Raw genomic sequence first — 22,027 nt, 5'->3', positions numbered from 1 at the left:
TCATACTTTTTCTTTTCTTTCAAAAACCTCTATTTGCTCAATCATCCAAATATCACATTCCAAGAGATCCAAAAAGAAACGTCTGCATGTTGCTGTTCAACACAGGGCCATTGTATTCTCTCTAATCTCTTTTAAAAATGTTGGTTCTAGGAATCTAGTTGGCTCTGTACCAGTGTTACTTGAGGGGTAAAAAACCCTGCAAAAACCTGGCATAATCTGCTGAGACTCACAAAGTACTCCACAAAACTGCCATAAACCGCTCAGTTAAAGTTATGGAATATGGATTTGTTTGTGATAAGCTGATAACACCTCTAAGCCTGGGGCAAGCCATCCAGAGCTAAGGCAAAACAATTTCCTCGTCTCTTCAAAGCTGTGGAGAGAATGAAGAGACTAAGCCTACACCTGATATGCATGTGCTGATCCAAGACAATATCCTCTTTTCCACAGAACTAGACATTTCTTTAAAATAGTGTCATGAACCCCAGTTTGAGAGTCTCAGAAGGGTTTTGGTGGGACCATAGAGGAAGTACAAGGGTTTTATCTCTGCATAGTAAACTTTGTTTATTATATGCAAAAAGTGGTATTGATTTAACAATTGTAGCTTAAATGTTATTTTTTTTATTTGGTGACTAAATTATGCCAGCCCCCATTTAAAGACTGGAGTGCACTGGTATTTACTACCCACAAAAGACCTTAGACTAAATAACTGCTGCCCTAAACCAACTTTTTAATGATTCTTTAAAGAGCGTGATGTAAAACAAAAGTTCTACACCAAAACATGTTTTTGAAGTGTATGTCCAAGACAAGAACCATTTCCCTAACCCTATTATTTTGCAGCTTTATTTTAAATTTTATACTTAACGGTGACATTCAGGATTTTAATCAAAAAACACTTCTTAAAATAAAATTCTTTGGATGTTTCTTCACCATTTGCTAGCTCCTCATTCTGTTTGTGTGTTTAAACTGGCGTAATGTGCTTATATATATATAAAAAAAACCTCTCTCCTCATGGCAGAAAAAAGGCATTTTGAGTTTTAGACAATGGAGAGAACTCCAAACATTGAAAATCATGAACCAATATAAGGATATTGTCCTATTCCCGCTCCATAGGTGGGTAATACTGACATATTTTTGCAGTTTTGATTACTTAAGGTGGAATGGCAGCTAACTGCATTACAAATGAGTTTCTGTGGTAATTCAAACTAAGAATAAAAACTTACAGACAAGTTAACTTCAGCCAGGTACAAACAACAATTGTTTTTTCCTTCAAACGTAATGTTCCACATTAAAAGACGCAAAGCTCCTGAATGTAAACAAACCAGAGAGAACAGCATTTCCCCACAATCATAGACATCCACTTTAAACTGGTTTCCAAACAGTCTTTATAATATAGATGCTTCATGTTTATATTGCAATAAGTGCTCAATAATTTTTCACTATATTTTGTCTCTTCCTTGTGTATAATTTGACAAATACCTGACAAATACTCTACACAAATGAAAAAAAGCATTTAAAGGACGTGTCTTATTGTAAAATAATGTGGTAAATGAAAAATACGAGTGCCAATGTTTGAGTGATGTGTTGTCAGCCAGAGAGTAGAGAAAATAAAGGTACATTTGTTCCTTCACATGTTAAAGCACATTTCACAGTTATTGTCTATCCATGTTTCAAATCATCATCCCACTGGATCCAATGTTCACCAGAGTGTGGCCATTTCAAATGGGTATGTGATATTTTGTTCTGCTGAATCACATTGCTGCCCACACGTGATTTAATGATGTAAAATATGGGCACTGGAGCATAGGGCAGGCATTTTCCAGCTGTGAGCTGAGCTGAGCTGAATCAGAGATCATTTCACTTGATTCCAATATGAAATTGTTTTGGATAGTTAACCCACTTTATGCATCCACATAAAAAAAATTAATAAATGTATTAAGTAGCAATTTGTAACACATGGCAAAAATATTAGTTTTAAGAATAAAACTAAAAATAAAGTACATTAATTAATTCATTCATTGTCTGTAACTGCTTATCAAGTTCAGGGTCACGGTGGGTCTAGAGCCTACCCAGAATCACTGGGCACAAGGCGGATCACACCCTGGAGTGGGCATAATGAAGTAAATACATATTCAAATACTAACAGAATATATTTTCCTTCACTTCCCTAGTTCTCAAAGAATTTGCATTTGTTTACCCATAGATGCCTACTGAATCCCTTTAGAAAATCCCTCCTACATTCATCCCAAAGATGCAATTTTGCTTTTACTGCAGGACACATGGCAGGTGATGTAATGTAATGGGTAATACTGCTCATTAGCACACAGAAGACTGGGATGCGATTGTTAGCTCTGGCAGGAACACAAAGTGTCCTTGAGCAAGACTCTCATAGCTACATTAGCCTACCACTGTGAAAGTTACTCTGAATAACAGCATCTGCCAAATACCATAAATGTAAATGAAAATGTGCTATAAACTACCACTGCAGCAGTCCAGAAGAGCCCCTCCATCAACTGAAGTGTTGCTCTAGCAACCACACCCCCCCCCCCATTAACCACTGCAGACTGAGAGACCTCTTTCAAGCTCAGCTATGGCAGCCGTCCTGGAACTTTCTGACGAGGACCTCTGCCAAGTCCAAATCTCTCTTTCTGGCAAGTAGTAAGTGTGGTCTCAAAATACAGCTTTGAAGGAGAAGTGGGTCTGCTGTGGGTATCTCTGACCCAAATACTGGAGACTTATATCAGAGCCCATCTGTATCAAACATCTCAGTGTTTATCCTATCCTAGTGGCCTCCGCTCTGTGTATTTGGATATGGCACCGACTGATCCGAGGTTAGTTCTCCTACTGCTGCCTCAGATCGAATGGTCATCTGACTCTATGTGGTTAATTCTGAAGTCACTAATAATGTAAAATTATATTAAAAGACATATTTTACTGTGTATGTATGAAATTATTGCTAAATTCTGTACTAGGACATTGTTAGACTTTATGTTTAATGTTTACAAATTTAAACTTTCTGCCATTTTCAGTAAGTAAAACTAAAACATTTAGAATTCATAAATTTATTAAACCTGTAAATAACTATTTTGTATAATCTGATTTTGTTTGCATGTAACCTGCTGATTCCCAATAGCGTTCTGCTGATGACATGGAGCCTAAAGCTGTATAACAATCACATTCAAGGACTGCAGCTTTGCACTAGCCAACAGAACTCACTCTGGGAAGCCACTGGAGAGAAGTGGTGTTACCCTAGGTAGATGATTCACTCAGCTGTGTAGAGCTGCAGGGCTGTGCGTGCTGATTGCTTTGATCAATATGATTAGCTGTGAGGAAGCTGAAGTTGGCTTCTTATATTAATTTTCCATTCCACCTTAAATGGTGCAGCAGATACATCTTGTTAACACAAAGGGGAAGTTCAGTTTTTTTCAAACCTACTTTGTTATATTTAATTCCTTATTGTGTTAAAGAACAATAAACACTACCTTGAGGCTATTCTACGCACCAGTCTGTTCTAAAATTAAATTGCAGAACACTGCAGTACATCAGACTGTCTGACTCACCTGTAAGGTCATCTGTTGGCCATGATCCTAACTCGCAAGCCCGGCAAGTATACTCATCAGACACAAACTCGTTCTCTTTGCAAGGAGTGCAGGTCCAGCAGCAGCTCACTTCACCCTTCCGGATCACCTGGATTAGGACAGAGAACTCAGTAATATCCCAGAGTAACTCCTTTAGACTAAAGGCTATGTTCAAGATTTTAATCAAAAACACTTTATTGTTTGAGCACTGGAAACAGGTTTGATGTGTTTACAAACCCTAGTGTCAATAAACAGGTTAAAAAACAAACCAATATGGTAGGCTTTCTTTCTCTGTCTTCATGGCAGACAAACAGCAAAGAGCCCCCCAAACATTGAAAATCATGAAAAGAGATGTGGCTATTGCATTATTACTGCTCCATATGTGCTTAATATTGACTTATTTTAGCTGTTTCAGATTACTTAAGGTGTAACTGACTCTAAATGAATGAGAAAGCTAACTACATGAAAGTAAACACAGACTGAAAGTGATACAATTCTGACTTACAGTCAAATTAAATTAACCATTTTTTGTCCCCTCAAACATTCCTTTCCACCTTAAAAGATGCAGGGCTTCTGAATGTAAACAAACCGGAGAAACTGGCAGTTCCCCAGAATAATTCACGTTGCCTATCATGGTATGTGTGAATTAGTTTGTGGACTTGATCATCTTAATACTCATTGCTCTAGTGCTGTTTATTTACTATAATCATACTACAATTCATAATTACTGTAATCCTAATGTTATTACTGTATTTTACTCTATTTACCCTCCTACTCCTGTTAGAATCAAGCTGCAATTAAATGAATATCAAAAATAAGTAAAGTTACACATTCATTTATTGTAGAAACCTGTTTTGGGTAGTGCAGCATATCTTTGGGTAATCCTGGTTGTGTCCTTGAGAAAAATATATACAGTATTATAAAGCTCTACATCGGCAAGGTATTTAAATATGACATAACATTCTCTGTATTTAGTCCTACAGTGTCCAGGGATGTGCTGATTAAAACCTTACAAATTAACATTCTTTGTACACACTGCTAATAGTAGCTAATCCACATCCAGAATTTTAACCATTACATTACAAAAGGATTACTCTGTATTTACTGTATTTTTCTACAGTGTACCAAAGCCCAGAGAACTGTTCCGTCTCATCTGCTTTCCTGCTGGTCATAGAGGGCTGCAGATCACATAGCTTTATAATTCCTCATTTTCTCAAGGCTTTATCTGATCTGGAAAACTGCCTCAATGTCATATTTATGTAATTAACCTTTTGTCTTTAATATTCCTTGTACTTAGGAAAGTGTAATAGGAAAGTTAACTCTTGATGTGTCTGGTTCCTATCACCAACTCTGTGAACATTCCTGCCTCAGTCGGATTCTCTAAAACAGAACATTTTAAATTAAACTACTGAGGGACATTTTTCACATTTTAATTATTTAAATATTCAGAGATTTTAAAGTTGAATGTTTGAGCAGAATTTAATTTCATGATTTAAAATGCATCGAATTATTGAGAGGTCAGAGATTTGTGCTTTTCTCACCTTAATTTGGGCTTTCTCACAGGGTTCACTGCAGACTGAGCGAATGATGGCGCTACTGTTGGCCCAAATCTCCTCATCGTCCATCTTGAGACCCCTGTTGTCCCAACTACCCACATGAATGTAACTGTAGTCTTCCTCACTCATCTGTTTAAAATTCATGATCTCATATCTATAAAAACAAACAAACAAACAAACAAACAAACAAACACATAAATATGCACTGTGATAAGAAAATGTCGCATTGCTGAAATGGTAACTTATTAGAATCTATAGAATGTATTACTTTAATATGTAATGCTATGCAAACATTAGATTAACTCTATTAACTATCCAATCAAAATAAATGTTGATTTTACTATTAATAAGATGAGTTGTTGTCCCTCAGTTGATGGTTAGACAGATAAAACTGCATTTTTCATATCTAAAGTGAGATTTGAGAGTGATATTCTCCTGATTCCTCAAAATGGTGTTAAATTTGGTACAGTTGTAAGGTAAATTTATCTTTTACTTGATTATTATTATTAGTAGTAGTAGAAGTGAAGAATTCTTTATCTATTCTCCCAAGAAATATCTAAGAAATAAATAATAATTTATATCCAATGGCCTTTTGGAATTAATTTTCTTTTCTGCAGTACTCTGCACAAGTTTTTGGCACCTAAGATAATTACATGTATTTAAACTAATGCCTTTTCAGTAAGTTTGGTGCTTGTGTAAAGTTATATATAATCAGTAAATACAAAAAAAAAAAAATATAAAACAAATAACTAAAATAATAAAAAAAAAATATAAGAATTTTTTTTCTATAAAGTAGGTGTGAGTGAGTTTGAAGAACAATGTTTTGTTCAGATACTCCTTGATTGCATTCATTCATTCATTGTCTCAAACTGCTTATCCAGTTCAGGGCTGCGATGGGTCCAGAGCCTACCCAGAATCATTGGGCGCTAGGCACGAACACACCCTGGAAGGAGCTCCTTGGTTGCATGAATTTGTTAAATCAACAGCACACATTATTTAAAGTCATTATTTATTCACCAGTAAAACTAGGTGTTGGATGATAACCTCCAATAATACGGACTGCCACGAGACTGGCGAGATTTGGAAGAAGTTAAACCAACACATTTACACACAGAATATCACACTTACTGGAATAATGTTATTTGGTTTTATTCTAATGTCGGGTGATATTTGTTGTTTGTTTGTTTTTTAGCAAATAAACACTTACTGCTCAGATAAATAGCTTTTTAAATTTCATAATCTCTGGTGCCTAAAACTTTTTCTCAGTACTGTATATTTTGCAGAGTAGTGCTGTACGTTAATGTTGGACCATGTAAGTTCACCCAATGTAAAAAAAAAGGCATTTTCCAAAGACGTAGCCTATCCCCCACCAGCAAAATGATATTAGACTTTATGACATCAGTTACACACATATATTGTCCCATGCACCCACACATACTACAACTATAAAACAGTTATCCTGAAACCTGACTCTCTTGTTGATTTATTTCTGAAGATGCAATTTTCTACTACAGCTGCATCACAGAAACACACCTGAATGAACTAATTTCATCCCAGTGTATGAGCCCTACCTCCCAGGAGAGTCTCCATTCTCATCAAACAGCACCACCTCTCCTGACACTCCCGTGAAATTGGTCCTCATGAGGAATTCTAAGAGCTTGCGGCCATCGATGGGTCTCATGGCCTCACACAGACCTTTATAACCTGGACACAGGGATTTCTGCATGGCATGCAGGCCATAGGCCATGCTGTAGATGGCGTTGATGACGAAGCCCATCTTAGTGTCCTGAGCATAGTGCAGTCGGAGAGACTCCTTTTCTGATGAGAGAAAAGTAGGAGGTATTACTCTGGATCATTGCAACATATGGCCAGAAGTTTGCTCAACATTTGTTGAGAAATGAAGAGAATTAATAGACACTTTGGTTGGATTAATATCTTCTACTCTACTGGAAAGGCTTTAGATAAGATGTTGGATTTTTTTCTGTGAGGATTTGATGGCATTCTGCCATGTGAACATTTGTGACTCCTGATTGTGTGATTAGTTCACAAATACTACCTCAACTCATCCCAGAGGTTTAAAATGGAGCTCCATCACACCAGAGAACCACAGCCCCAACCAGACCACTCTTGTTATTGAGTATGGTTAATTTAAGCTCATTTGTAGCTGCTCCTAAATGACACATTTAATTCCAGTCTTTACTGTGTCGATTACATAAGCCGTGTTCATGTGTGTGCCCTTAAAATAGCTGTTTATGGGATGTCCACCAGTTATTTAATTTTCAAAGTTTAAAGTACAACATTTTCAGCATTTGTGGCTGGTTTTCCTGACCCAGATAAAGTCCAGTCCCAGACTTAAAACAACTTCCAAAAGAGATTTTGCATTGAAACTCCTTTTGGCGAATGACTTGGCTTTTAATCCATCTCTGAGAAACATTCCCACATGGTTTTTGAAGAGCTATACATAGTGGGGTTCGTTGGGAAACTGTATTTGAATTTCATTTAATGTATCACACTATGGAAAGTATATAATGTATGTATTTTTTTACCATTACACCCCTTGCACAGATGTACATACATAGGTACTGCTGACACTAGAGGACTGGGTCACTACTGCACTGTACTTCTGATTAGAACTGGTTTGACAATGTTAGCTGTACTAAACTGAATGCAACTGATATGTGTTGTGTACTCACTTGTGCAGGTGCGGTTGTATTTGGGATTCTCCTGTGGATGACCTCTCAGTCTGCACTGGAAGCGATGTTGCCAGAACTCAGGGAACCAGGGGTTACGGTGATTTGTGTCTGGCTGCAGGTTCAGGTAGTAGTCGTCAAACCAGGTGACGTAAGCTGACTCTAGTTTGATGGTGATGCCCCCAGCCGCTTCTCTCTGAAAGCCATCGGTTACATCATAGCGGTCAGCCCAGCCATCACTGCACAGAGACGAGCAGAGGAAAGGAGAGGGGAATACATGGTAAGTGCATATGATGGCTATTTGTCTGGCAGTCAAGAACAGTCACTGTATGCTTACAGACATGGATGTATTTCACTGACTTTCTACTCAGTGATTTGATTTGATTTTTTGTCATAATTCTGTAATTTTACAGTTGGGTTAGGGTTACAGTTTACAGTTTAAATTAGTATATATTTATGCTACTTTGCCTACTACCCCAAAATGACACCCTCCATTTTAATCAGAATTTAATGTTCAGACCCAAAGGCAATTATACTCTAACAATTCTTTAAATTGTCTAATAACGTCACTAAACACATTGGTTGTTAACATTGTGGATAACACCACTGTCCTCAGTGCAGCAGATCTTAGGCTCATATATGGCTGCTCCAGAGCTCCAACCCTGCACACACAACTTGTACAATCTCCATAGAAAAGAACCTGGCAATAGCATGGGCCAATAACATAAGTTATTCTTACGTTACAGAATGAGGAACGGCAATGGAGGGATGAAGGTGTTGAGGGGGATAACCTGTCTAAACTGTCTGACGGATTCTGAGTCAGAGTTTGGCTTCAAACAAGTCTCTAGGTTGCATCAAATTGCATCATCCGTTACTGTAACGGTAACACACATGAACTGTACCGTCTCCACACCCCCACAACTGCAGCGTTCAACCTGATTTTGAGGAGCAGAAAAATTGATATTTCTTAATGTGCTATTCGCCAAGACACAAACACTGTATATGTAGTGTATATCCTACCATTCAGAGGAGTTTATTTATTTACTGTATATAATAAAATCATTAAATAAACATATATAGTGATTTTATTACGATGTTACAGATAGATGTCAGTATGTAAGATGGTCTTACACAAAATTCACAGTTTTTATATATGTCCTGAAGGATAAACATAATCTGAGCTGCTGCTCATTCTATAATAATGGAGGCTCAATTCCTAGGTCCAGGTAGAAGAAAATGTTTTCTCTTTGCCTCTGGCAGCAGTAGGTAAAAATATTGAAAAATCACGTTGAAAATTATTTATGTTCTCCATAGAAATGACTTTCTATAAGATTTTGAGTACAAAATCTTCATTCATTGTCTGTAGCCGCTTATCCAGTTTAGGCCTACGCAGAATCACGGGGCGCCAGTCCTTCACAGGGCGACATACTCTCACACCTATGGACACTTTTGAGTATCGAGTCCACTTACAAATGGGTTGAGCATGGGAGAAAACTGGAGCACCCAGAGGAAACCCATGTGGACACGGGGAGAACACAGCACACTATTACTCGTAGTCTATTTCAAAATGTTAATAAAATAATTTGTTATTTTGTTACAGTAGGTCAAGGTATATATATATATATAACCCCCATGGAACGGAAGTGCAAGGACCGTGAATTATTTTTAAAAAATCCTTCACACCATGCTTGCAGACAAAACAAGCAATAAAAAAGCAATAAACAACATAAATTATGGTCTCTTTTACTGAGGGTGCAGGAATGAGATGATGAGAACATTAATTTGCATACCTACACACTAAAACAATCCCTTTAGGACCACCAGAAGTGCTGCTACAGTTCTCTTTAAAAGTTTTTTTTTTCCCGACACCATAAATGTGTGGTGCATATGCTACATGTTGGGTTTTATTTACTTTGTCCATTTGCCTCTCCTGAAAAGGTTACCTGTTTTTTTCTGTCTTTCTGTCTTTTTTACATCGTCTGGACATTTATATCCTGAAAAGGTAGGAAAACAAGTACCCCCCACAAACACAGACTATTTAGCGTTCAATCTGTTCGAACACTTCCTAACCTTGCGGAGCTAGCATTACACAACTCTGCGTGTGGGAGGCCTTTGTGTGGTTTGTGTTCCTCGGCAGGGAAGGAGAGGCTTTCATAACTAGTCCTTGGAGCCGGGAGCGAGGGGAGAGAAAAGCGGTGAGGGCAGTGTTAGCGGGAGTTTGAATCATTGCAGCACAGAGAGAAAAAGCCCACACAGTGACCCCACAGGGTCGGCCTCCTTCACAACTTCCCACTGCTACTGATGCTGTTATAAAAAGACCCTACACAGGAGCCAAGCCACTTTAGTGTGTTCAGCCAAGTCCTGGAGATTAAAAACAACAGCAAAAAACACTGGACGATTAACATGCACACGGGATTTCTGGATTTTTCATTTTATTTCTGCCTCTTTTGTGAATTTCAGAAAGGTTCTGTTAATCCCAGACTTGCTGAGTACACACATATGGGCCAAGTGTATTTTGTGTGTGTTGCTGAATGATTTCTACAAACACCTTTACATATTTGGTTTGAATAAATGCTGGCTGGAGCATGCTAGATTTAAAATTAGCAAAAAGTGAGCATCTTTATAGCAGTGTTTAATGCTCATGAACTCCTGAGTCTCCCACTTCACTCTTCTACTTCACAACAACATCTATATATCACTTCCTCTTTGTACATCATGTGACTGATTAAGCCAATCAGAAATTACTTGATAATAAATAATGATTTACTTCGGTATGTTACTGTTATAATGCTAAATGAAACATTTCAACATGAAAATATACACCTTACTAAAGCTATATTTAAATTCCCCATCGCTCTTTATTAAAATTACATATTTAAATGTTTTTTCAAGAAAAAAGTCCTAATTAGAACCAAAAAAATCCTTTGCTTTAAATTTGTTTGAACAGATCTAGTAACATGCAGTTAGTCCCCAGTTCCATTTCCATTTACCCCTGTGCCGTTCACCAGGAGGTTAAATGCTCTACCCCCAAAGTTGACAGGGTTTGATCCTTAAGTTTGTAATTTACGAAACCTTGACGGTCTAAAGCTGCCTTTTTGTGAATATATTTGGAACTCTGCAGTTTTAAAGCCAAAACCTTCAGCTTATATTGTTCAAAATATGACTTCTCACAGATATACAACAACACATGGACTTGACAACAACATAAAAACTTGATTTTCATTTGATATTCTTTACCTATTAATGCACTGTCCAAATGCAAGTCATAACAAACTATATTCTGAGCTTAGATTATGTTTCACACAACTCTATCACTGGTGGATCTACAGCCAATCCAATTCAATAGTATATAATACAATACACTATTTCCTTACTGTCTGGCACATTAGTAATGCCACTCATTATCCAATAATCCAGTTCACTGAGTTGTAAAATTATGCAACTTGAGCATGGCTATTTTTAATTGTTCTTGAATTAGGAGCTGCTATCAAGCCTTTTATTATTATTATTATTAACTATTATTGTAGTGTGTGTGTGTGTGTGTGTGTGTGTGTGTGTGTGTGTGTGTGTGAGAGAGAGAGAGAGAGAGAGAGAGAGAGCTTGACAAACACTCTCACACACTCATTTGAGTTAATTACTAATGCTATCATTGCAGCCAGTGCTAAACAGCAAACAATGAGTTCAATAGAGACAGACTGTATTTATAAAAGAGGATCAGCTGTAGGCTGCTTTTTGCACTGAGGATAAAATAGTGTTTTTTTTTCTATTTTACATTCTAAAGTTCACCCACTGTGGACACAGGTGTCCAATTGTTCATCTTATAAAAACAAACTGAGATTATCTGGAACAGCTGTAATAAGCTTAAAATCATTCTGCTTAATGCCAAACATCAGCAAGAGATCTATTCCCGCCCCAGCTCTAGGCGGTGGAACTGTGTTCTCTGGAGTAATGGAGCTTCATCCAATACTTTGAGATGAGTGAGAATAGCTGTTTGTTATCCAGAATTAACCATCCAACATCAGTACTTGGCCTCATTAATTCATTCATGCCTGAAAGAAGTCAAATGACATTGGATGAGTAGGTATCCCAAGATTTTGGCCAAAAACTGTATACCTTATGTCACGTGTATTACGCTAATGGCAGTTTAATTACAGTAAGAATAAGAGCTTGTCATAGTTTGCCTAACTTTTCCCAGCAAAGATTTAGCCTTGTCACTATAAATGAAGAGCTAGAAGCTAAAAGGATTTTCAGAGTAGGATCCCCAGTGTGAGTGTAATGTGGTCGGGAACATGGTCGTCATGCTGCTGCAGCGCTGAGGGGAGTGTGGAGTGTTTTGTCTGATCCGGCAGGTGCTCTGCTTTCTTGTCTGTGTTTTACACCCCTCTCCCACTTCCTCATCTCAATGTGCTGCAAGAAACGGGGGCAGAAGCTCAGACGCGTTTGTTTCCTGTCACTGGTGTTACACACACACACACACACACACACACACACACACACACACACACGCTTACTTCCAGAATGAATGCAGGCTTGCTAAGACCAGCCAAGCAGCCTGGAGAGCCCAGAGGCTCAGCATGGCATCCGTGACACCATTTTCTGAAATAGACACCCTTTAAAAATTCACTGTGCATAAATAAACAAAATTTAGGCTCAAGCAGCAAGCAAGGCTATCATATATCTCCCTCGTTTTTCTGAGTCCTAATAGCCTTGATTTGAAACATTTTGGATAGTTTAAAATTTATATTGTATGGACATATAGCTACTGATGGGATTTGTTTTTGTTGCCCTCCAAAAACTTTTATACACAAATAGTGTCAGTGCTAAAAAGGGTCTTTGCAGCAAAGCCACTGAAGAACCTTGTGGTTTTAAAGACTTTGAAAGCAATGCCTTCAATACAACATTGGCCCAAGTTTCACTTTAATTTCATCATGTTTAATTCCACAAGCTAGCTCCCTCTCAACCCTCTTACATGATGCTACCAAGCTGGGAGGCTAAAGGCTAGCACATGCTTCCTCTGAGAAGTCTTAAGACCCTGAGTATCTTTCTGAACTATTATTAACATGATATCATTTGACAGCTCAACACACTAGGAGGAGCAAGCTAAGTCAAAATCAGTTGAACAGTAGTAACTTGAATTCTACATTGCTGTAATGAACCCTTTAAGACCTTTATGTGGATGTGAAGTTGGCCATTGACAAATTTTATGGTAAATAAAGAAATGCAATAAAATAACGACAAACATAAAAATAATTTATTGGTGGAAATAAGGTTAAGTCTAGCATTCAGACTTTGATGTATTCCCATGGCCATGTTATGGACCTAATGGACCTAAAAAAGCTGCTCTCTATCTGACTTGGATATAAACAGAGTCCTGTGTGTGTGTGTGTGTGTGTGTGAGAGAGAGAGAGAGAGAGAGAGAGAGAGTGTGTGAAAAAAAGAGAGAGGGGCAGTTAGGTTGTCTGCATTAAAGGCTCTGAGATCAGAGATATCTGACACACACTTTCCTTTCGACACACTAAGAGCCAGGGGACCGCCTCAAAACGAGAGTGGCACACATCTCCCATTCACATTTACCACATGTTTGGAGGGAGAAGAGCAGAACTGAATAATGGAGAAGACATAGAAGACAAGTTAGTAACCTGACCTGAACCCACCTGAACATTAATCTGAAGACAAAATTGTAGGCAAAAACTTTCAGGATCGGAAAATTGTGGCATTAAATGCTGGGCAGATGCTTATGTGACTCCACATTTTGGCAAACAAGCATACTGTCGATTCATTTTTTGGTTTCTGTAATATAAGTACATATCTGACTGGCTTCTGTGAGGTTCACCCAATATGTGCTTATTTTATAGCAACAGGTTTACTGGACACCTGCTCATCCGGCATTGCCAAATGTTTTAATAGGTATTTTGTCCTCCTTTGCTGCAGTTAGACTCTACACTTCTGTGAACACTATACACTAGATACTGGACCATTGTTATGAGGAATTTAATGCATTCAGCCACATATACAGTTGACATACTGGCATTTTGATCTTGAAACTTATTTTCATTATTTTGATGTCCATTGGACAGGAGTACAGTCACAAATTATTCATTCATTTTCTGTAACCGCTTATCCAGGATCTGGAGCCTACCCAGAGTCATTGGATGCAAGGCAGGAACACACCCTGGAGGGGGCTCCAGTTCTTTACAGGGTAACACACACACTCACACCTACGGACATATTCAAGTTGCCAATCCACCTAACAAAGTGTGTTTTTGGACTGTGGGAGGAAACCGAAGCACCGAAGGAATCCCACACGAGAACACACCAAATTCCTCAAAGACAGTTACCCGGAGTGGGACTTGAACACACAACCTACAGGTCCAGGAGCTGTGTAACTGCAACACTACCTGCTGCGCCTCTGTGCCACCCAGACACAAATGAACAAATTTAATTTACTCTCTAATTATTTTCAGACTGCGGTCGATTAGGAGCCCAGGTTTGTTGTGAATAATAAGACAAAAAGCAGGTTAAAATTTGTCAAAACGTGGACTGGTAACAAAAACCGACCTGTAAATATACAATTCCTTTGCTATTTCTATAAGGGCTCTGGGATTTTTACACTAGAATGTTGCATCAAAAATGAATAAAGCAGCAAATTTTATATATTTTTAAAATTTAGCAGTATTTCTGGGATTAAAAAGTAATGCCTCACGTTGAGAGGAGGCTTGCTGTCAGCAAGGATGAGGAACCTATTAAAACTGAAGGAAGAATGATTTAAACAGAATATAGGAATATACTAAAAAGAATATTCTTCAACTTTTGAAAGCACTGAAGCGTGGTAGAAAAAATGTTAAATATTTATTTATAGTTACACTTATATAGCACCTTTCTACATACCCAAGGACACGTTACAATCAACATTGCATAGAACATCATTCTAATCAACACCTACAAACATTCATTCACATACACACTCATTCACACACCAGGACAGATTAGAGAAACCAATTCAGCTAACTTCCATGTTTCTGGACTGTGGGAGGAAACAGGAGACACCAGAGGAAACCTACACCAACACAGGGAGAACAACAAAACTCCACCTAGATGTACTTGAATTTAAAAAAAAAACAGTGGTGGGAGATGAACGTACTAAACACCAAGCCACCGTGCTGCCCATACATGATCAATAAACCCAGGAAAGAGCAACACTGAGGGACAGGTCCATTGTCCTACCAAGACACAGTGAAACAGCGGTCTTTTGATATACTACAGTCAAATGTCTATGTCCTAAAATGAACCAGTTAAATGCATATCCTTTAATGTCCTACCAAAGCACAATCAAATGAATATCCTATAATGTCCGACAGTGACCCAGTTAAATAAATGTCCCATTCTGTTCTACATTGACCCATTTAAATATATTTATGTCTTACAATATCCCGAGCAAATATATACACCCTATAATTTCATACAATTGCACAGTCCAATATTCAAATATATGTCCAGTAATGTCGAACAGTAGTGGTTCAGTCAAATGTGCTATAAAGTCCTACAGTGGTGTAGCTAAATACATATTCTGTAATGACTTACAAGGACTCATTTTGAATGTGTGTTACCACCAAATATTTCAGGGTGTCAGCGTGTTCAAGGTGTCTAATTGACAGTTTACAGGGTGTCACACACACACACACATATAGTTAGCCCTCTATTTACAAATGAGTTCTGTCCCGAGAGCTTAATCGCAAGTACAGTTTGTTTACAAGTCCAACAAAGTTAGCCAAGCCAAGCATTTTCTTTAGCCTTATGCATATAGCACTATATGGTGACAAACGCTATACAGGATTTGAGTGAAGGACTGACTGGAGGGGGAGGTAGTGGGAGATGGTGGGAATTGGTCATCAGTAACGAGAGATGGAGGGCAAAATGTAACACCTGATGCTGATGGCACTGGTTCAAGTTTATGGCAAGACTGACATTTATCCACCCTCTTGGAGGGCAAACCTAGTGATGTCTGGGTAGTGGCTCTCTTCAGTTCATCAAAGATGAGACTGTAACAATGCTTTGCCTGAACGGCTCTTATTTAAACAATTTTAAAACAAACAGACATGGGCATTATAATCTCTCAAAGTTTACAAGGTTCATATATAGAGGACTTATACACTATATGTTTATGCATGTAAAAGTGTTAATAGTGATAGTGATGAATTCTTCATCTTGATTATGAACAAATAATAGAGGTGAAAAGATAAGAGCAGAGCACAAATACAAAAAAAGCATAAAAAGCAAGAGAGGAATCTTATGAGAACTGACACTGATGAAAAACACTGATTCCAAAATAATGGGATTCCGACTCCATTTGATGTATCAGCACCAGTTAGCCATCAGTGAGCATTAGCTCTTCCAGCTAAGATGTGAGGTTAGCGCTGGATTGACAGTTCTTTAGAGGAAACGCTGTGGCAGAGGTGGAGCTAGAAGAACTGGCAGATGATAGTGATGAGGCCATTAATACAGCCTAGTAGAAATCAGGGTTATTTAAGTGAAGTCTGTGGGGTTTATTGTATGTACTTGGTCTTTAGCTCTGCTAGTATCTGTTGATTCTTGTACACAGATACGTACGCGCATTTGGCAGATCTCAAATTTCAGTTTTTAAATTCATGTTAGGGACATAACATTAGGAGACTGGACCAAGGTTTAGTCTGGTGATCCTCCCCAGCTGGGAAATAAACTCCAGTCTGTTAAAGGTTGTGGTGTTACCCACTATGCTAACCAGCAATGTACATGCATAACCAAACCCTGTATCTTTCCTTCTTAGGGATGAGAGAAGTTAGATGTATAATGTGTTCAACTGATTTGATGGATTGTATGCATCTGTAGGGCCAATTACCACCCACAGCCACATAGCCCACTCAGAACTGTTCAAAGCCAATGAATACTTGAACCTCAGAACACTTAACTCACCTATTGCTGTTAAATGTGGATCTACTCAATCTGAACGTCTGGATCAGATTTTTTTAAACAATATTTGCAGACAAAGATAACTTTATAAGACAAAATTATAACATAAGTTCCCTGTAAAAACACTGCCTGAAAATTTAGGATTAGCAATCCAGAAAATGTTAGTGAGGCAAATAGAGACTAAATGTGACATGAAAACTTTCCGAGTACTGATTGGCCACAGAGAATTGTCAAGTGACAAAACATTGCAGACACCCAGCACAATCTCGCCATTTGTAAAATTGCCAAGCTACAGTAGATATCATATTTGTTTTTCTCAGAATCACAATGGCAGCTTGTAAAATTACGCCATGGTCTGTTATTGTATTTTTAGTCCCAAAAGACAAAAACAACATGTAAATACATGACCAGTAAACAGACGCAATGTTACCACTGCTATTGTTGTGGTATTCAAAACTGTGATTCCCCCACATTTTGCAGTGTGAAAGCTACCAGGGACCAGGAACTGAAAACAGTGTAGAGCCGTGCTGAGCCAAGCTGATTAGGTACCATGCAATGCAACATAAAATTTAAACTGCTAAGTCATTGTGAGAATAGAGGATGAGTGGAGCATTGCTACTCTGGGCTCAGAAACTGCGCTATGTACATTTTGGGAGTGTGTGGGAATCCACCCCCTCTCTCCTCCCCCTTCATTTCTGGACAGTGCAGTACAAATGAATTGCACAAATATATAGGGAGAGCAGGAGCACTAACAATGCAAAATCTTATATATTGTTCCTTTAATGTATAAAGGGTATTGTACTTAGAGGACATGAATGAAAGCATGACAATGATAAAAAATTGTGAATACAGTCAAACCAGTAAGATTTAAGGATGTAATGTTGTGCCAGAAAATACAGCATAACAAAATAAATAACATAAAATGCCCTCAAAATAAACCAATATTTTCTAATAGTTAAGACAATTTGAATTAGGGATTAGTCCGGCTTAAAACTACAAATCCACCATTCAGAGAAGCCAAGTCTAAAATGGGGTTGAACCTAATAATAGTGATTTCAGTGTCACACTGGGGGAAATTAAAAAGGGGCGAATAAGATCATGCTTTATGACACTATGAATAGCACATCATATTTTTTTCATGATGGAAGCTCCTAGGCAAATTCTTGAAATACTATTTTCACCAAATGTGCTGTGAGCAGTTAACCGTTTACTCAGTGAATGCTTTAACAATCTCACACATGAGACTCTTCCAGGTGTTGTTTTTGTTTTAGAATCAGAATGTATCTTATTGAATAAATAAAACAAATCCTGTGCCATTTTCAAAAACTTTTCAATTGAACCTGATTTATCCTAAGCAGGAGAGGAAATGCCAGGGTGAGAAAAGAGACCATGAAATAGACAGAAAAAGAAAAAAGGAGAAAGGAAAAGGAATGAAAGAGTCGAGAGCATAAGAATTCCCCAGGTTTGATGTTGTTATGAAAAATGTGTCAGAGACATTTATGGCATTTGGCAGATGTTCTTATTCACAGTGACTAACAGTTCTAACTGGGTTGCAGTGGTACACTAATGCAGTGTTTGGAGCCCTAGCCAATGACTCTTTTTTTTGGTATAGAGTGGTCCTTCTGACCCCAGTCTGCAATATGGAGGCAGGGGAATGTTATCCACTATTCTACACTAAATAACTGTTTAGAATCGCCATAGTGAAGTCCTGGGAATCAAAAATGGAGACCATACTAATGTTGATGATGATGATGATGATACCTGCCAATCCCTTGTGTATGTAACCTGGATGAGAAAGGATAGTTTTATTCCCTATCTGATTGACCTCAGATGCATTAAGAGATTCTTTTTTTGCATTTATTTGCTGCCAACAACTGACAATGGTGCACTATGTAGCTAAATGTTTTTGGACATGCTTAGAAATTGAATGGACATGTTAATACAAGATTTGAACTGGTCATACTTGTTTTTATATCATCTCAGTAGAAAAACATTGGCCAATAGAATGTGAACATTAATGTCACATGTTCAATGTCAAGTGTGAGCTAGATGTGTATAAAGCCCCTCTGCATTAGGCTGTGGTCTTCATCCAATGTATTTGGAATGAACTGGAGTCCATTTTACAGTGCAGGACTAATCCACAGTTGCTAGCCTCACTCATGTGTGTGTGTGTGTGTGTGTGTGTATGACAGTGTAGTGTAGAGTGATTTGAGGTAATTACCTGCCCACGAGGAGGAACTCTCCCACCAGACGCCGTCGTCTCATGGCCATGAGGATGCCACGGACGGTCATGCCCTCACAGAAGCAGGCCACCACGCGGGCTTTGGGTAGATGACTGCGTAGCTTGTCCAGTAGCCGGTCAAAGCTCTGCTCGCCTGCGTTACTGTAGATTTTATCAGAGTGGGCAATGCAAATGCCCTCCTTAGCCGCCATGTCTTTGAAAGCTTCCATTCCACTCTCACCATAGTTTCCTGCAGATAAATACCAAAAGTATGTTATTGGCTGGTGCTGCATGAGATATGGTACCCTAGTGTTTTTTTCAGAGTCAAAAACATATGAGCCAAAACAATACAACCTAACATGATATTGGTGGAGGAGATGTAATGCCCTTGATACCTCTGAAAAGAGCTCTAGTTAATTAGACGTCTATCTTTCAGGGATTTAAACCTCATTCCCTGTAGGGTATTATCTGGTGTAAAAATCTAATTGCAGGTTTGGTTGCTGAATTGAAATATGAATAGCTTCAGAAGAGGTTTTTGCAGTAATCGTCTACATCGGTGTGTTTGTTCACTATGCAAACTTTTTGTACTGCTTTTAAATGCTGAATATTATAGGCATAAACAAGATGTCTTTTAAACTTGAGAATCTGCTATCTGAGCTGGGGTTTTTCACACTTCATTCAGAGACAGACTAATAAATATTCTGCTATGCCCCGATTTCACACAGTATCAGGGGTAAACCCCGCTCCATATCACAGAATCAGGTCACCTACTTTCTGCTCATATCTATTAAGTGTTTCAGTAAGAGGTAGATTGCTGATTTGGGAGGTGTTTAATGTGCTCATCTGAACACAAAATCTTTTCCATAAGATCACATTAAACATTTGATACATGCAGCCCACCATTACGCTGACACTGTGAAACACCCCATAAACATCCCAGTCTAAGAAGACATAAGGAAAGAAATTGCACACTTTTTCTTTCACACGCATTAATCACATTAGATAGACAGCAATGGACAAAGTGTCTGATTCCACCAGATGCATGCGTTATATTTCCAAAAACAGAAGAAGGAATAAAAAAAAAAACATTTGAAGTTGCAATGTTATAAGACACAGTTGTAAGTCATTTTGGACCTTTTTTTAGATTAATATTTGAGAGATTAAATAGCAAGTGGTTTTTTTATGGCATAGGGCCCAAAAGACACTTTTTACAGCATTTTTTTAGGAGCACTTAGGATGAGACCTGTGTTGTGTACAAAACTGATGCATTAATATGCATTGTTTAGTGGTGTTCATGGAAAAACTCAAAATGCACTTCTCTTTACCACACTAATGCATTTAAAGCAGGGCTGTGCAAAACATGAAATGATTGCACAGAAACTGGGAGGCAATATTGCACACACACACCGCTCATTACATACAGCGGTGCTCAATTTATTACAGTTTGAGCAGCTTGCGGCAGTGGAATATATTGGTGGGAAAGTACTTCATATATTAACACTAGACTAACATTTAATTTTCTGTTTAGTCTCAAGCTTGCTGATGGCTCATTTATTTCACTGCATTTTAAAAAGCCCTGCACACTCTGAGTCAGCGTTTAGGGGGTGAGGCTACAAACATGGTAAGCAGTAGGCTTAAATTCAAATATATTAACCCATTTAATCACATGTTTTCCAGACATATAAATATCCAATTTATATGTCATTATTAACCCTTTGAAAAAATCCCATCACTATGATGATATGGTGCATGTGTGATTAACATATTTGTCCTATGCAGTCACATACAGTTTTGTATATCCTGGCCTAGTTCATAGCACATTTAAAAGTTTCTCATGAGTAGGCCCCAGTATTTCTACAAGAATGCTCTATTATATTCTAATGTGACTATTTTGCACATTTAAAAACCCTTATGAATACTGAAAGCAAAGATAATAGAACATCAAACATCAACAATATCTCCTTTGTGCAACAGGTATTGAAACATTCATTCATTCATTCACTAATTCATTCACTGATTCATTGTCTGTAACCCTTATCCAGTTGCAGGTCATGGTGGGTCCAGAGCCTACCCGGAATCACTGGGCGCAAGGAGGGAACACACCCTGGATGGGGCGCAAGTCCTTCACAGGGCAACACACACACACACACACACACCTGTGGACACTTTTGAGTTGCCAATCCACCTCTTTACCTTAACATACTTTATTAACCTTTTCTTTGAGAGCTTTGATGCAGCCATCTCGTGGTACAACCAGGACATAAACAGTTCTGGTCATGTGACAGTTTAAACTAAACATGTGACACTGCAGATATTTGACTGCGACACAGTCAATATTTATATATTTGTGTGAAATGCATTGATATATTTTTCAGGAACATGTTTAGAGCTACAAATTTTTTTAATAGTATTAAATGGGGTAAATATAGCCTATGGACATACCATGCTGTATCTGTACTAATGCATATATCTAGCTCAGTGGCTGAACTGCAGGCCAGTCTGAAGATCGACCTTTGCAAAAAAGAGTCAGTGGTTCCCCCTTTTGAATTATAAACTGGGGAAACCTATACTGTCAGAAAACAAGGTACTGTACAGGCACATTATTGTTCACGAAAGGTGCAAACAGTGTTAATGTACAAATGTACAACAGATTTAGAAACCAGTTTTATTTTTTTCCATAAATTCACATTACATTCTCTTCTATAAGAGAGGGGAACATTTGTAAGCTTTCATTATATAGAACTATGTAAAGTAAAATAACACAATATAAGCCCTGGAGAAGAAATGAGGTTTATAAAATCAATGCAATTTAAAAATCTGCAATTAAAATAGAATATGGTACAATTACATTCCCTATAAAGATGCTGAATATGTACCCTTGTGGGGACTACCACAGTGACGTATACATATATATTTGTATTTTCCTATACAGACTATACACACCTATGCCTAGTGGCACAATGCGGGTGGGCACAATGCGGGTACCAGGGCAGCGCAAGGCACTTTCATCGTGCTACTCAGAACAGCACAGTTTCAAAC

At 38.1% G+C, this 22,027-nt stretch overlaps 1 protein-coding gene across 1 annotated transcript in view; it reads right to left on the bottom strand.

The window, feature by feature from the left end:
• Positions 1-22,027, bottom strand: part of grm5a (glutamate receptor, metabotropic 5a) — a 45,878-nt gene that overhangs the window by 11,723 nt on the left and 12,128 nt on the right. Inside the window, exons 3-7 of the mRNA XM_066651171.1 lie at positions 18,989-19,238; positions 7,825-8,060; positions 6,703-6,949; positions 5,117-5,285; positions 3,558-3,684 (exon numbers count right to left, since the gene is read on the bottom strand). Coding sequence (XP_066507268.1) covers positions 3,558-3,684; positions 5,117-5,285; positions 6,703-6,949; positions 7,825-8,060; positions 18,989-19,238 — 1,029 coding nt within the window. The remainder of the gene's footprint in view (positions 1-3,557; positions 3,685-5,116; positions 5,286-6,702; positions 6,950-7,824; positions 8,061-18,988; positions 19,239-22,027) is intronic.

This window comes from Hoplias malabaricus, chromosome 18 (assembly GCF_029633855.1).
Source record: "Hoplias malabaricus isolate fHopMal1 chromosome 18, fHopMal1.hap1, whole genome shotgun sequence".
NCBI lineage: Eukaryota > Metazoa > Chordata > Actinopteri > Characiformes > Erythrinidae > Hoplias > Hoplias malabaricus.
This window is presented reverse-complemented; position numbering and strand designations above follow the sequence as displayed.